The sequence below is a fragment of the Callorhinus ursinus genome, unplaced genomic scaffold (genome assembly GCF_003265705.2).
Source record: "Callorhinus ursinus isolate GAN/ISIS: 27379988/994484 unplaced genomic scaffold, GSC_fseal_2.0 scaffold10, whole genome shotgun sequence".
NCBI classification, from domain to species: domain Eukaryota; kingdom Metazoa; phylum Chordata; class Mammalia; order Carnivora; family Otariidae; genus Callorhinus; species Callorhinus ursinus.
In genome coordinates, this window is record NW_027397072.1 from 48,596,055 (window position 1) to 48,612,185 (window position 16,131).

The window sequence follows — 16,131 nt, forward strand, 5'->3', positions numbered from 1 at the left end:
TCATTCAGTGAGGATGGAGATTAGGTTGCAGGGGGGAATAGGGGGAAGTGAGCGAGGAAAATAGGGAAGGGCCAACTCACACAACATAGATTTTCTCTTGGAGGCAATTCACTGGAGGGGAGTGGTGAGTTACCGAGGAGAGTGTTCTAGAACAAGTTACCAAGGGTCCAGCAAAGTTTTTCTGTAAAAGACCAGAGAATAAATATTGTAAGCTTTGCAGGTCATATAGTCTGTGCTGCAGCTACTCAGCTCTGCCGGTAGAGTGAGCGCAAAACAGCCATAGACGGGACATAAACGAGTGAACATGGCTCCGTTCCAATAAAACTTTATACACAGAAACAGGCAGTGGGCTGCATTTGCCTGTGAGCTGTAGTTTACCAATCCCTGCTCTGGAATGATCATTCTGGTGGCTCACTGGAGGTTGGACTGGAGGATGGGGAGAGAATAGAGGTAAGGAGGCCAGTTAGGAACCATTGCTTTAATTCAACTAGATGAAAGATCCTGGGGAGAAATGGTTTGTGACATGCTTCCGGGTAAAAGTGACAGGACTACATGACCCATTTGATGGGAACATGTCTCGTTGTTTCTTTAATGCTCAGTGGACTAGTTCTTCCAGTGAAGGAAAAAAAAAAAACCTCATTCTGTGTGTGTGACTCAGAACCATGCACATGTCCTGGGAGGTCACTTGATCGTCACAAGACACCATGCTGGGTGCATTACATAGATGACCTCATTGTTAAGCATAATTCTTAAGAATATTAAGCTGTATTTCCTATTTTCCAAACCGAAGCTTAGAAATCCCAAGTCGTTTGCCCAGAGCTGGTACATGGTGGAGCTGAGATTGAACCCAGGTCTAGTGTCAAAGCCTGTGCCCTTCCTAAATGTAGTCTTCTCCCCTCCTTGTGGGGTGTGGCATGAAGCCCTACTCCCTAAGTCTCCCAGCTCCCTCCTCTCCCTTCTTTCTGTCCCTGTGAAGACCCATTCCGCCCTTTAAGGTTCTCAGCCTCTGGCGCAGCAAGGACTGGATGTGTGTTTTAGCTGCAGAAACTGTTAGGTGTGAGCCTATTCTGTGTTTGACAAAGGACGTGCAGCAAAACTCAAACCCAGACGTCCGGTTCTAGCCTGATGATTTGTGCATGTTACTGTATGGAGGAGACGGTGTGGCATTGAGTTATGGATGAAGAAATCCCTGAATTTAAGTGCCTAGATTAGAATGTTGTCTGATTCACTGGCTGATATACATACCCAGGAGACGTTTGTCACATTGAGGTAATAGTATCAGATAAGGGAAAACTTGTAGGTTTAAACCCGAGAGGTCAATGTTAGCCTCTGCAAGGACAAACCTGACAAGGTGTGGTCAAGGAAATCAATTCAGTTACCAGCTCCATCGGGTTGTCTAGAAACCCCACTGATTATTAATTTAGTATCTGTCCAGATTCAGCTATGTCTCTGCCTTGCATTTTTTTGAACAAGACTTCGGAGACAGAGAGAAATCGAAGAACAATTGAATTATGTTGTGGATACAGCAGTCCTTTTAGTGAGACCTAGTGACCAGAATTGGGTCACATGGTAAGTGGAATGGCAAGAGACCACCATGATTGACGTGGATCAATCGCATGACCCAGGCCTTGAGCCCCGGTGGATGGACACAAACAAAAGTGGGGCTCCTGCAGCAAGGAGGAGAGGCAGATGCCTTTTGGGGAGATAAACACGGGTGTCTGCCGCAAGTGTTGATCTGTTTTGACTACCAGCCTGTATTACTTTGCTAGGGCTGCCATAACCAAGTACCACAAACTGAATGGCTTACTTAGAACAACAGAAATGTATTGTCTCACAGTTCTGGAGGCCAGAAAAGGTATCAGCAGGGACATGCTCCTTCTGAAACCACCAGGGAAGCATTTGTTCCAGGTTTCTCCCGGGCTTCCGGTAGCCGGGTAACTTCCGGTAGCATTTTTGTCTTCTACCTGTGTCTTCACATTGTCTTCCCTCTGTGTGTGTCTGTGTCCAAATTTCCCCTTCTTATGAGGACACCAGTCATATCGGATGAGGGCCCGCCCTAAGGGCTTCATCTTAATCTCGTTAAACCTGCAAAGACCCTATTTCCAAGGTCAAATTCTGAGGTACTGAGGTTAAGACTTCACCATATTTTTTTTTTTTTTTTGATGGACACAATTCAACCCATAACACAGCCCAGGAGTTCAGGACTGCTTCCCGAGGCCAAGGTGACCGATCCCACTCCAGGGTGTCTTCACCTGTGGTCATCTTTCTGTCCACTTCCTCTACGTGCTGCTGGGGACATATGGATTCTGTCTCTAATTACGCCTCATTTATCACATTTCAGATGGTTTCCCGTCCTGACTTCTCAGCCTCTGCACTTGGTAGGGTTCTCTAAGCCATACTCAACTGCATTTGTCCTCCTAGGCTCTGCTTTCCCGACATTGCCCTTTGCTCATTCGTTTACTAGTTCATATGACATACAAGTTCATATGACATACATGTTGAGCTCCTGTTGTATTCCAGGCACTACACTAGGCTCCAAGGATGTAAAGATGAAAAAGGTGACAAAGACAGTTTCTCTCTCAGGGAGTTCTCGTGGGAGGCCACACAAGCAAATGGAGTAAAACAATTGCAAAGGGAAGTGTGCATGCAAATTCTGAATACTGTGCTGTCCCCAGCATAACATCTTCTTTGGCTCCCTAGTGCTGACAGGAGAGAGTTCAAGCTCCCTAACAGAGCACGCCAGGCCCCTTCAATAGTATCATCTCTTGCTGTTCCTTTCCTTTCACTTTGTGCTTCATTCCTTTTGATCCTCCTGCTGTTCGCCAACTATATAGATTTCCATCTCAAATCTCATCTGTCTACATGAATGCTGTCTCTGTTGGAATGTGCTCCCCCTTCCCCATCCTCAGCTATTATTCCTCAGAGCCCCAGGTACAAACTTGGGGCTCAAAAAGATGATTTGAATTAATCAATGTAGCAGAAATGGCATGTCCCTCACAGCTATTACCCACTTGATTAAGTCTTGTTTCTTCTTTGAGACTCACGTCTGGGGCTGCCTCTTCTCTGTGCCCCCCATCCTTTCTTTGCTCCCTGTGCTCCCCTTTGGGAACAATATTCCTCTCCACCAGAGAGACACTGATTGGGCCTTGTTTATCTCTGTAACCCCAGCCTCTAGTAGTATGCTTGTGTTACTAGGTGCTTAATCAATGAATGAGTGAGTGAATCAATCAATGAATGATTCCTAGTCTGTGCTTTGCTTCTGCTCACTTCCAGCTGCACTTTTCCTTTGGACTCCGACCTCCCCCCCCCAAGTCATATGTCTGACCACCTCTTACCACAAGTCCAGAGACCTCACTGCTCCTGACGTTTATTCCGTTATGCTGACACCTCAGCTCTGCTGGCCCTGATGGTCCGTGGCCACAGGGGGCTACCCATCCGCTGTCATCTCTCCGGTCTGCCCTGCTTCCTACAGAAAAAAAAAAAAAAAGGCCCGTTTCCTTGCCCGTGGGAAGATTGTTCTTCTAGGACAAGCAAAACTGCCTCCACGGCCTTTTCTGTGTCTCCATTTCCAAAACGTCTCTCTCTCCCAATATTAGGAGTGAGGGACATGCCATTTCTGCTACAATGATTATTTCAACAATCATCTTCTTGAGCCCCAAGTTTGTACCTGGGGCTCTGAGGAAGCACACCAACTCTTATCTAGTTTCTGCCCTTCTAATGATGAAGATCTATTTCTTTAACCCCTTCCTGCTGAATATATTGGGTTTCTCCTATGTATGGACTAACACGGTGATTTAAAAGTTTTTTTTTAGCATTAAAACTCTTGAAATGAAATCTTACATGGTATATCAATGAGTGAAACAAAAAACCCCAATATTTTGTTGTATACGTAATTTTATGTGATAATTCTAGCTTATAATGTACAGTTAATTAATGAAAACAGTGAGACTGTTATGATAAACGAACATGAAAATTTGAAATGGAAGGTTTGGAATGACAGTTGAAGCCTCAAAGCATCCTCACTATTAATGCATCCCTGTATTTTGTATTAGCTGTATGGCCTTGAGAAAATTGTGACTGCCAGCCATTGGAAGTAATAACACTTTTAAACAGGATACCTTGCAGATTCAGGTTATTCTGATTAAGATGACCCAGAAACTTGAAAGAGGAATGTAGGAAAAACTGGTTTTAATGTTGACTCACAAACACTATGTGACAACTGTTTGCATTCCTTAATAATAAAGGATCTAATTGAAAGGAATAGATAAACAGGTTCTTCAACCAATTTATATCTTTGTTTGACAGAAAATACTTCCCCAAAACATAATGTATCATTATGAAATATTATGTTATTAAAATTATTTTCAGAAGCTTCAGTGCCTGTTTCTCTCTACTATCACTTAAAGCCTTTAACACAGCAAGAAGAAAAAAAAGAAAAAGAAAAAGAGAAAGATTATTTTGCCATTAATTTGCCAGTTATCACTTTCACTTTGTTAGCTATAGGAGGAATGGTAACAGCGTGGCCCTGCATTGCTGAGCTGGAATTTTATTTTATTTTTATTTTTAAGATTTTATTTACTTGAGATAGAGCAAGAGAGAGAGAGCACGAGCAGAGTGGAGGGGCAGAGGGAGAGGGAGAAGCAGACACCCCGCTGAGCAGGGAGCCCGATGCGGGGCTCCATCCCAGGACCCTGGGATCACGACCCGAGCCGAAGGCAGATGCTCAACGACTGAGCCACCCAGGCGCCCCTGGGTTAAAAAACATTTTTAAGGGGCACCTGGATGGCTCAGTTTTTAAGCGTCTGCCTTTGGCTCAGGTCATGATCTCAGGGTCCTGGGATCGAGTCCTGCATCGGGCTCCCTGCTCCGCGGGAAGCCTGCTTCTCCCTCTCCCACTCCCCCTGCTTGTGTTCCCTCTCCCACTGTGTCTCTCTGTGTCAAATAAATAAATAAAATCTTTAAAAAAATAAAAAAATAAAAAACCATTTAAAAAATGTAATTGGACTCAAACATTTGTGGACCCTTTGAAACACATGGGTTGAGCTCTAGTGTATTGGAGTGAGGCGGGAGACCGCTGGGGTTTCAGGGAGGCTGCGGAGCTGGCTGGAGCAGGCCTCCTTGTTGGAGTCAGATAGGTGTCTGCCCAGCTCAGGAATTTTCACCTTCCAGACGCTCAGCATTTGTCTGCATGGATTGAATTGGCACAGAGCAGGTCACGTGTGGCTGTGGGACTAGCTCCCCCTGGCGAAGAGCCATCAGGAAGGTCTTGTGGGTGGAAGCGGCCGGTGTCCTCAAGGATCGACACAGTTCCTGCCAAGGAAGGCTGGCATTCCCCCTACCTCGAATTTCTCTTTCCTGCAGCTCCCTGAGGGACTACACTGGACTTCCAGGCTCCCTGCCGTCAGGGTGTTGGCTCCACCCTTCTGACTAATGCTCTGGTTTTAATAATTGTAGTGGACCGAGAAGTCAGCTTGGGGCCAGGAGGCCCACACAGACCAGAGTCAGATGACTAGCAATGCTTCTTGTGCCCATCCGCATGCTCCTCGGTGGGGCATTATTTCTGTGAGTCCCCACATTTGCGGATGCCTCAGAGAGACTGGACTTGGGGGACCCCACCGGTGGTGGACTGAAGTCTCTGCTTGAGGAATATTGGTTAGGAATACAATGGCAAGTGGATCACCTTTCTTAATGGCCTTCATTAAGGAGCCACAATCTGCCAGCCTGTCTGGCCCCACTTGCCATTCTGAAGAGAGAGCCACACAGGATTTGGTCAGAATTACTCAAGCACATGCTTGTGTGGCTGACCCACAGGGCTGGAATTCTTTTCATGCCCAGTGTGGTACGCATGTTGTGATTCTGACCACTTCCTTCCAGTCCCCACGACCATTTCTTCTTTCTCCAGTGGACACTGGCAGGCTGGTTTCCTCCAGGATTCAGTCATGGGCCTCCTCCATTTGGTACGCTCAGTCAGGGCACACATCAGCTGAGGACTCCCACACACCTGCAGTTAGCGCTCCAGGACCACAGTGCGCCTCCAGCCTTCCTTTCCAATGGGATTCCCCCAGGCTTCTTTGCATTTCCTACATTTTGGCCAAACTCAATGCTCCTGGATCTTCCTCTGCCTCCTCCATGAAGGAGAATATGATGTAAGGCCCCTCTTTTCAAAGAGCTTATAGCTTAGTGCAAAATATAAAAGGCAGACACTTTTGCTGTATGCTAAAGATTGGCATGCAGGGTTACAGGAGTCCAAAAGAGGGAGCAATTGTGTATGCCGGGGCGGATCAAAGAATGTTCTCACAGGAGGTGATGTGACGTCGATCTGCAAGGATGGGTAGGACTCAGAAATACAGTAAGTGGAGAAGTACATTCAGCAGAGTGAAACCCAGAGGTAGAACTGGTTGGGAAGTACACGAGGTAGGGAGTGATTCCATTTGCTTGCATGTTGGGCTGTGTTGGAAAGAATGTGACTCTGTAGGTGGTGATTTTAGGACAGAGGAGTGGCATTATTAGAACACTGTTTCCTAGTGCTCAGCCTGGCACCAGTTTATGATGTTGGGGTGGGGGGGTGGAGAAAAGGGAGGCTTTTCTGAGTCAGGCAAGTGGCAGAGGGCATGGAGAGTCAGAAGGGATAGGAGGTAGAATTTTCAGGACAAGGGAGAGGAAGGGCCCATGATAACCCCCAAGTCTGACCCTTGACCCTGAGGCTCAGGGGATTAAGCGCACTGTAGAGAAAGAGGAAACGGGTGGGCGGAGGAATGGATTTAGGACATGCTGGGCTGGAGACATCTCTGGCAAATCCAAGTGGAGACTCCCATTTCCCCTCGTCCAACCTCAGCGTTCTGGACTCCCCTTTGAGGTCAGGCTCCCGGCTCCACTCCTCCTGGCAAGGACCAGCCCCGCTTTGGCACCCAGGCTTATCTGACCCGAGGCACTAAATACTGACCCCCTGATGGGCTGACCTAGGGCTGATGAGAACCTTGGTGTCCATTTCTAGCCCCTCACAGGACCAGCCTTTGCTTGTCTTCTCAAATGCCTGTCCTCTTTCTTATGTTCTTACCCACATCGGCCCTCCTGGGACAGAAACCCCTGCCCCCAGGCTGGTGCCAGGGCCCTGGTATCCATGGTCAGAACCCAGAGGCGGAAAGCCAGTCTCTAAAGATAACTTCTGGGTTTTCTTTGTCCCACCAGCCTACGGGGACACCTTGCAGCTTCCGGTCGGTGACCATTTTTAAGGCCCATAGGACTGGCTCTACTCTGCTGTCTGCAAGGCCCAGTCCTCAGGGCGTGTATTGTCCTTCTCTCCACTCCTAGGTGCTACTTCAAGTCCAACACCACACCTCACCAAGTGACTTCCAGGAAATGGGAGGTGTCCGGCAGGTGCAGAGCACACTCTGCACCTTGCACCCACCTGGGACCTTTGATGAAAGCATCTTGCACACTGCCTCCCACGGTTTGAAAATTCCTCCTGGATTCGCACCCCTCCCTATGTTCTACTGTGGTTATCCTCCCACAACCAGACACATGGCTTTCATGCTACAGGGAGGTCTCCGCGCTACAGGTGCTGATGCTTCCTGTCTTGGTGGGTTTTGCCGCTGGTTGCGCTCGGGTTCTGGCAGTGCCATCATCCAGTTTCATGGGAGCTTCCTCTGTGTGTATGGTTTGGGGCCTGCAGAAATAAACTGAGACTGGGGAGGGAGCTGGGAGCCTCCAGAGCCTCTGGGACTGATTTAGTCAAACATCTTCAATCACTTTCTTCTCATTCTGAAGACTTCACATAATTAAAACCATTCCTGGCCAACACTAAATAAATTTTGCACATGCTGCTTGAATTACTGTGCAGTCTTACCCCACTGTGGCTTTCTTAGAGATTAATATTTCACTGAAACTATTCCTCTGGGTAGGCTGAAGCCAACAGCTGTGGAAATTCAACATTTGCTTTATACAATGAAACTTTAGGACAGGGCTGCTTTTCACATTTCTCAGCTATGAAGCTCATTTAGAGAAAAAAAAAAAAAGCATTCTTGGCAGAGTCCATGTGGCATGAGCCAGATATCCCAGCTTTTGTTGCTATATATTTAGATAGAAAGCGATGAGAAAATGTGCCTTTAAATGCTTATCATTTAACATCGGTGCATAAAAGTTAGAATTACCATTTATTGAGCACCTACTATGTGCCAGGCATTGACATGCTCCGTATTCTCACAAACACCCCAGGGTGGTCCAGACCTGGGCCCATTTGCCTTCTGATCCCTGTTCTGCCCTGGATAGTAGGGGCTGACCTGGAGGCTGCCTTTCTCAGAGTCCAAGGTGCTCTGGCTTCCTGCTGGGTCTGGCCAGTGGAGGCACCAGTGTGAGGTCAGAGGGTAGAGGAAGGGAGGAGGCCAGAGTATTTCCTCCTTCTCTGTCTTCGTCAAGCATCTCTTCTAATAGTGCCCACATTTCTGTGGTTCCAGATTCTTCCTTGTGACCCTGGCTCCTGGGTAACATGCTTCCTCCTTTTGTCCCCTCAACCATCTGCTGCCCATTGTTGCCGATCCCTTGATTGCCTCATGGTCCCATCCTTACTCCAATTAATTTCTTCTTTTTAAAATTATGTCAATTTGAGAAATTCTTTAAACTCTTGACTTTGTCATCTATCACGTCAGGCTTCATCCCTCAGCTTCTCTGTCACTTTCCACCTGTACTTCCATCTTTATCATTGTAATCTATTCCCTGCATTCAATTCCTTCTGTTGCAAATACTTGAAACAGTTTCTGTTTCTCTGCTTAGATGCTGATTGACGGATTGAGGTAGGAACCAGCCTCATTTTAATGATGAGGAAACAGAGGGTCAGGGAGGTTCAGCTAACTTGTCCAGTCTTAAAGACAGGGGACGATGGAGCTTGGGTTTAAATTCAGATCTGATCAGTCCTGAAGCTTGTGCCCTTTCTCCGACATTAGCCTGTGTGTTCTGTTTCCTGGTGCCATGTGAACCAAATCAAATTTCTCCTGCATAATCCCTTCATATTCTAGAAGAAGAAAACTCTCACCATCTTCTTCTCCTTCCCCTTAACTGTTGCTCATGAGAAAGAATTTTGAATTTCCCGTGATGTCCTGGTTGAGTCTTTTAGATTAGTGCTTCTTAAACTCTAATGTGAAGATTATGATTCAGGATGACTCTGGAGACGATTTCAAATTTATATGCCATTGTTAGAAATAATACAGAGATCCTATGTTCCATTTAACCAGTTTCCCTAATGATAACATTTTGCAGGACTGTAGTACAATATCACAACCAGGATGTTGACAGTGATAGAGTCAAGATGCAGAATATTCCCATTAGCACCAGGATCCCTCTGTTGCCCTTTTACAGTTGTGCTCACTTCCCTTCCAACTCCACCCCCTCCTTAACCCCTGAAACCACCAATTTGCTCCCCACTTCTATAATTTGACATTTCAAGAATGTTATATATATGAAGTCATACAACATGCAACCTTCTGAGACTGAGTTTTTTTCACTCGGCATAATTTTTTGAAGATTCATCCAGGTTGTTGCATGAGTTAAAAGTTGGGGTTTTTCTTTGTTGTTGTTGTTCTGATTAGTATTCCATGTCATGGATATGCCACAGTTTGTTTAAACTTTCACCCATTGAAGGAAATTTGGTTTGTTTCCGATTTGGGGCTATTACAAATAAAGCTGCTATAAATATCTATGTGGGTTTTATGTGAACCTAAGTCTTTATGTCTCTGAGATAAATGCCCAGGAGCAATGCAATTGCTGGGTTGTATGATAATTGCATGTCTACTTTTTGAAGAAACTGCCAAATTGTTTTCCATAGTGGCTGTTTCATTTTATATTCCCATGAGCAATGTATGAGTGATCCATTTTTCCACACCCCCTTTTTTTTTCTAAAGATTTTATCTATTTATCTGACACAGAGAGACATGGCGAGAGAGGGAACACAAGCAGGGGGAGTGGGAGAGGGAGAAGCAGGCTTCCCGCGGAGCAGGGAGCCCGATGCGGGGCTCGATCCCAGGACCCTGAGATCATGAATGAGCCGAAGGCAGATGCTTAAAGACTGAGCCACCCAGGCGCCCCCATTTTTCCACACCCTTATCAACATTTGGTGTTGTCACTATTTTTGAAGTTTCTTTATATATTCTAGATACTATTCCTTTTGGCAGATAAATGATTTGCAGATATTCCCCCCGCCCCCACCTGTATAGTTTGTCTTTTCATCCTCTTAACGCAGAAGAAATGTTTTTAATTTTGATGATGTCCAAATTATCAATTTTCCCTCTTTTGGAATGTGATTTTGGTGTCAAGCCTAAGAATTCTTTGCCTAGTCCTTGATCCCAAAGATTTTCTTTATAAGAAGTCTGAGGTCTCAGGGAAGTTCCTTTGATTCCGGGTGCGAGAGAAGTAGAAGAGAGAACGTTCTGGTTGGAAGTGGGATTTCTGAGTGTGAGTCAGTCGCCCACAGTCACTCAACATTGGCTCTGTGCTTTTAATTGTGGGAGGCCCTGGGAACAGAGAGCAGAAGGGAGACATGATCCCTGCCCTTAAGGAGCTCACAGCCCAGATTTCAGAGGTGGCACCTTTCCAGGTGAAAACAAGGTCCAGGATGTGTGCCTGGAAATGGTTTGCTCCAGTGGGCTGGAGGGGGAGTCTGGTGGAGCAAAGGAAACCAAGTGGCTGGCAGGCTAGCCTGCTGGATGTGTCACTCACCGGTGGGTATCCGGCCTGTGGAGAAAAGCAGGTTTCTTTCTACTCAGTGATTTCTCCAGGACCATGTACATCCTCTTCCCATCCTGTGGTCTGGGAGCTCTTTTTCCATTCAAGCTTTGCCTCTCAGACGCCATGCGGCCACACTGGGGTCAGTTCCTGAGTGGTTTTCACTAGTGTAGACGGGAGGGTGAGTGGGTTTCAAAGACCTGCTTCCGCGCTTTGGTGTCCGAGTCTTAAAGAACTATCGATCCTGTCCTTTAAGTTTCCTTTTCGTTCTTGCCCTTGATTTCATCACCAGGAAAATGGAGATAGCAAAGTGCCACAAATCCTTTGTGAGGCTGAGGTAGCCAGGATACGTTATCTATAAGACGCAGAGGAACAAGCGGAAGTCAGATGCTGCGGGAGTCAGCAGGAAGGGTGTGCGGACAAATGACTGTGTGTATACATGTGGAGCAGGGCACCACTCGGCGCCCCAGGAGCTCCGGGACGGATTTCATTCTTTCTACACACTTTTCAACGAAGCCGGCAACATAAAGAAGCTGTGCGGATCTAGTCTTTCAGAGGCCCCTGCTGGCCTCTCCCTAGCTGGCTTGAAGGTAGCTTGAGGCCTTGTGACTCTGGCTGTGGGAATCCACGCATCAGCACTTCCGGGTTTTTTGTGCCTACACAGAGCTGCGTGAGACTTCATTTCATGGCCCATCGGGCCACTGCTATCTGGGAGCCAAATTCCCTCCCTTCCTGTTCCAGAGAGACTGGCCTGAAAACTTCGCTGATGAGGGGCCTCGTGGACACATCCCACTCTGTTTTGTGGGCTTTGGCTGCAGGAGGGAAGAGGAAGCATGCATCTCTGATCTTTTACCCCTTGCTTCCTTTTCTGCTATGAACTTGGGGAGTTTGGTTTCTCTGGCTGTCTGGCTCAAATTCCATATGAAACTCTGGCAGCGGGTTTTATCCTCTCAGGAGATGCCACTGCATCTTTTCAGAGGTCCAGGGAAACCTCGCCTGGGCTTCTCAGCTAGGTTCATGGCGACACTAGGTGTTAGGTATGACGTGATCTCCTGAGCACGTGATGGCTTTCTGATGCTTTTTTTTTGTGCCATTTCTCTTTTCTTTCAGAGCCTGAGAAGCCAATTGGGGCCAACCAAGTTTCAGAACCTCTACTGCTTGGCACCAACATCACCAGGGATGAACTGTTTTTGCCAGATAATCCTCTGTTCCTGACAGCACATCCCTCCCCAGGTAGCTAAGGGGATAATGAGTTTTCACCCCCCCCTCTGCACACTGTGTAATGAGATAGTCACCTGCACAGCGGCTTATGCACCAGGGCCTACTCACTGCTGCTACTGAAGTATAAGATGAAATCTGTCATCCTCAGGCACATTTCATTTTATACAATTCAGTGATTACATTCAATATAAATGAGTGGACTCAGGGTTCCAGAGAATATGATTTTGCAGCACTGGGAATGAGGTTACCTCTAAAATGGAAACCAGTGAAAATAATGTCCAATGCATATGATTAGCCATTCCATCTAAGAGATGGTGCTCATAGACAGGCTGTCATCTTCATCAGGAGACCAGCATGTGTTTAGGGAGACAAAATTACGGGAAGTAAGTGATGGACAGAAGCTGTGTTTTTTCAATTGTGTTGCAGTTTGTCAGTACTTAGTTGAAGGAGCTTTGAGTCAGGGATGAGAGAAAGCTGTCAGAGAGTAAGATTTATAAGAATTGGTGGGTTCTGTCCAAAGAGAGTATGCTGTGATGCTGGTTGCCTGGCTCCGGAGTATCCTCTAAACACGACTTCCCCTAGAGTAGTGTGGGGTTAATCCAATGGGTTATCACCAGGAGAAAGCCCTAGCTTTGCAAGTAGGCAGCTCCGTAGTTGTAATTTTGTCCTTGCCAAGTTAATCCCCAGGATCCAGTTGTCTAGAAGAGGACCTGATTTAGCTCTTGTACCAGCTGACTCCCCAGTTATGAATAAACTGCTATTGGTTGATGTGTTCTCTTGAGGGCTTGGTTAATGTGAGCTCTTCTCCTGGACACTGGGAATACTGAGTTACTGGCCCAGAGCTTGGACTCGTGTCCTGACCAACGCCTGCCAACCCTCTTCCCGACACCATCCTAACGGTCCTGGTGATGCATACGAGCTTCACAAACACTGAGAATCACTTAGACCGGTAAATGAAGTAATGATGTTTGTTTTAGAATAGGGTTTCTCAACCTTGATACATTCACATTTTGGACCAGATAGTTCTTTGTTGTGAGGGGCTATCCTGTGTGCTGTAGGATGTTTATCATATCCTTCCCGCCTACCCACTAGATGCCAGTGTTAACCCCCACTGAAATTTTGACAACCAAAAATGTTACCACACATAGCTAAATGTCCCCTGTGGGGGGCAAACTGCCCAAAGTTGAGAATCACTGATTCTAGGAGCTAGCCAGTGGTAAGGGACTTCCTTGAGAAACAGACCACAAAATTGTACTTGGGGTAGATGAATGCTTCAAGCCCCTTACCTTTATATTGGTAGGTGTATTGATCAGGGTTCTCCAGAGAAACAGAAGCAGTAGGATATATGTATCCTATCACTAGGATATATATATGTGATTATGGAGGCTGAGAAGTCCCAGGATCTGCCATCTGCAAGCTGAGACCCAGGAGTGGTATCGTTCAGTTCAAGTCTGAAGGCCTGAGAATGAGGGGAGCCAATGGTGACAGTCCAAACTGAGGCTGGAGAAGATGAGATGAGATGTCTCAACTTAAGCAGTAAGACAGGAAAAAGGGGGGCAGAATCCTCCTCCCTCCACCTCATCTGGAAACACCCTCACAGACACACCCAGAAAAAATGTTTAATCTGGGCACCCCATGGCCTGTCAGATTGATTCATAAAATTAATCATCACAGTAGGAGTTGCAGAAAGGTTTTAATGACAGGGCAAATCACCAGTGGGAGTTGTCCAGAGCTACTTGGACTGTTCCATCCCCATTAAGGGAGAGTCAGGGAGAAGGCTTTGGTTTAGAGTTTGGCTCTGGGGTTCGTCACTTTTCTAACTTCTGCAGACCATGTCTCATTGGCAGCTGTCCTGAGCAGAATCTCCTCTGCCTAGCCCTGCTCTCTGTCTTGGTGTCCTCACTAAGGTACCCTATAACCACCTGGAGAAGGGCTGGTGAGGACTTGCCCTCATACCCGAGGTCAGATTTATAAAGGAGGCACTAAGTGCCTCCTGGGCTTGTGCTGTTAAAGTATCTTAGTGCTCAGGCTGAAGGGGATTACAGAGGTCAGGTAGAGCACTTTGTTAACTCTACTGGGCATTTTATAAAATGGGAATTTGATTCCAAAGGTCTTGGGTGGTGTCCAAGATCACGTAAATCCAACAAGCTCCCAAGTGATGTCAATGCTGCTGGTCCTCGAACCATACTTTAAGTAGTAGGACTTTAGACCAGAGGTCTGCAAACTATGGCTCATGGACCAAATTGGGTCTACCACCTATGTTGCAAATAAAGTTCTGTTGGAACACAGCCACACTTGTTCATTTACATATTGTCTGTGGTGGCTTTTGTACCACATTGGCCAAGTTGAGTAGTTGAGACAGAGACTCCATGGCCCCTGAAGCCTGAAATAGTTACTCCTTGGCCCATACAGTAAAGATGCACTGACCCCTGCTCGAGGCTGACTTGTGCCATATGGACGGACCATGGAGGATCGTCCCATTGGCTCCTTTGGATGGGCCATCCAGAGGTTGTCTTTCCTTACCTTTGGCCTGTCTTTTTCATCCCTCTTCTTCTTACTTCTAGCTCCTGCAACCCTCTCCATTAGTGCCTGGGGCATGGCAAGACTCGTAGGAAGAATTTCTGTGCCACAGTAAAGCTTCCATCTTGAATGTGGACCTCTCATTGTCCTGACAAAGTGTTTTGCCTGGCACCCACTCAGAGCCAGTCAGCCCTGGTATCCTTTGGTCTTCTAGGTGGCTCACCTTCAGACCTGTTTAGAAACACCCTCAGAGACTTATGCATAAAAACTCATGCCTGAATGCTCTATTTGTTTCTCAGCCAGCCAGCATTTACGAAGAACCTTCTTTCATCAGGTACCATGCTAGATTTTTAGAACAAGGATACATCAGATCCCTTTTCAGTCTAGAAGAAAACCTGTAAACTGATCATCCCAATTACAATATCGTGGGTGCAATATTAGAAGAATTATTTGGATGCTTTGATAGCCAAAGGAAAGGGTCTGAGTGATGTGGAGCTTCGCTGCAGTGGATCTTTCCTTTTTTTTCCCCTCAATCATGAATTGTTATCAAATTTTACACAAACACATTTTTGCATCTAATGGTGTGATATGTTCTTCCTCTTAGGTTCTAAATGTGATAGATTACAGTTATTTACTATCCAATTTTAAAAGTGAAATAACATTTTTTACTTAAAATTAGGCTACATTTATAGTATGATATAAATTGGAATTTTATTGACTTCAATTTTAATATCAGTATAAAATAATTCTACTGCCATTCCTGTTAACTTAAAACCAAAATTTGTTTGCAGAATTCTCTAAATTGAGTAACACTTTCAAAATTCACTGTTGTACCTCATTAGCACCTTATTTTTATTATTATTTTAAAATTGTGCTAAAATACATATAACACAAATTTACCAGCTTAACCATTTTAAACTTACAGTTCAGTGGCATTAAGTGAATTTACACTGTTGTGCAACCATCCATTTCCAGAATACTTTTCATCTTGCAAAACTGAAACTTTGTACCCTGTATCCACTAAACAATAACTTCCAATTCCTCCCTTCCCCAGCCACTGACAACCACCATTCTACTCTGTCTCTATGAATATGACTACTCTAGGTATTTCATATACGTGGAATCATACAGTGTGTCGATTCATTACAGTTCTTTTGTGACTGGCTTATTTCATTTAGCATAATATCCTTAAGGTTCGTCTATGTTGTAGCATGTGTCACAGATTCCTTCCTTTTAAGGCTGTGAGTAATACTCCATTGTGTGTGTGTGTGTGTGTGTGTGTGTGTGTGTGTATCACATTTTGTTTATCCATTCATCAGTGGATGGATACGTCAATTGCTTCTACCATTAGGCTACTGTGAATAATGCTTCATAATAATTGTGTACAAATATCTGTTTGAGTCCCTGCTTTCCATTCTTTTGAATAGGTACCCAGATATAGAATTGCTTAATCTTATAGTAATTCTAGTTTTTATTTTTTGAGGAACTGCCACCCTGTTTTCCATAGTGCCTCGACCATTTTACTCTCCCATCAACAATATGAGGGTTTTAATTTCTCTCAATCCTCTCTGAAACTTGTTATTTTCTTTCCCTTTCTTTCTTTTTCTTTCTTTCTTTCTTTCTTTCTTTCTTTCTTTCTTTCTTTCTTTCTTTCTTTCTTTCTTTCTTTCTTTCTTT

At 45.5% G+C, this 16,131-nt stretch overlaps 1 protein-coding gene across 1 annotated transcript in view; it reads left to right on the forward strand.

The window, feature by feature from the left end:
- Window positions 1-16,131, forward strand: part of EVA1A (eva-1 homolog A, regulator of programmed cell death) — a 48,208-nt gene that overhangs the window by 11,395 nt on the left and 20,682 nt on the right. Inside the window, exons 3-4 of the mRNA XM_073897483.1 lie at window positions 7,312-7,558; window positions 11,824-11,946. Of these exons, the coding sequence (XP_073753584.1) occupies window positions 7,360-7,558; window positions 11,824-11,946 (322 nt within the window). The 5' untranslated portion in view covers window positions 7,312-7,359. The remainder of the gene's footprint in view (window positions 1-7,311; window positions 7,559-11,823; window positions 11,947-16,131) is intronic.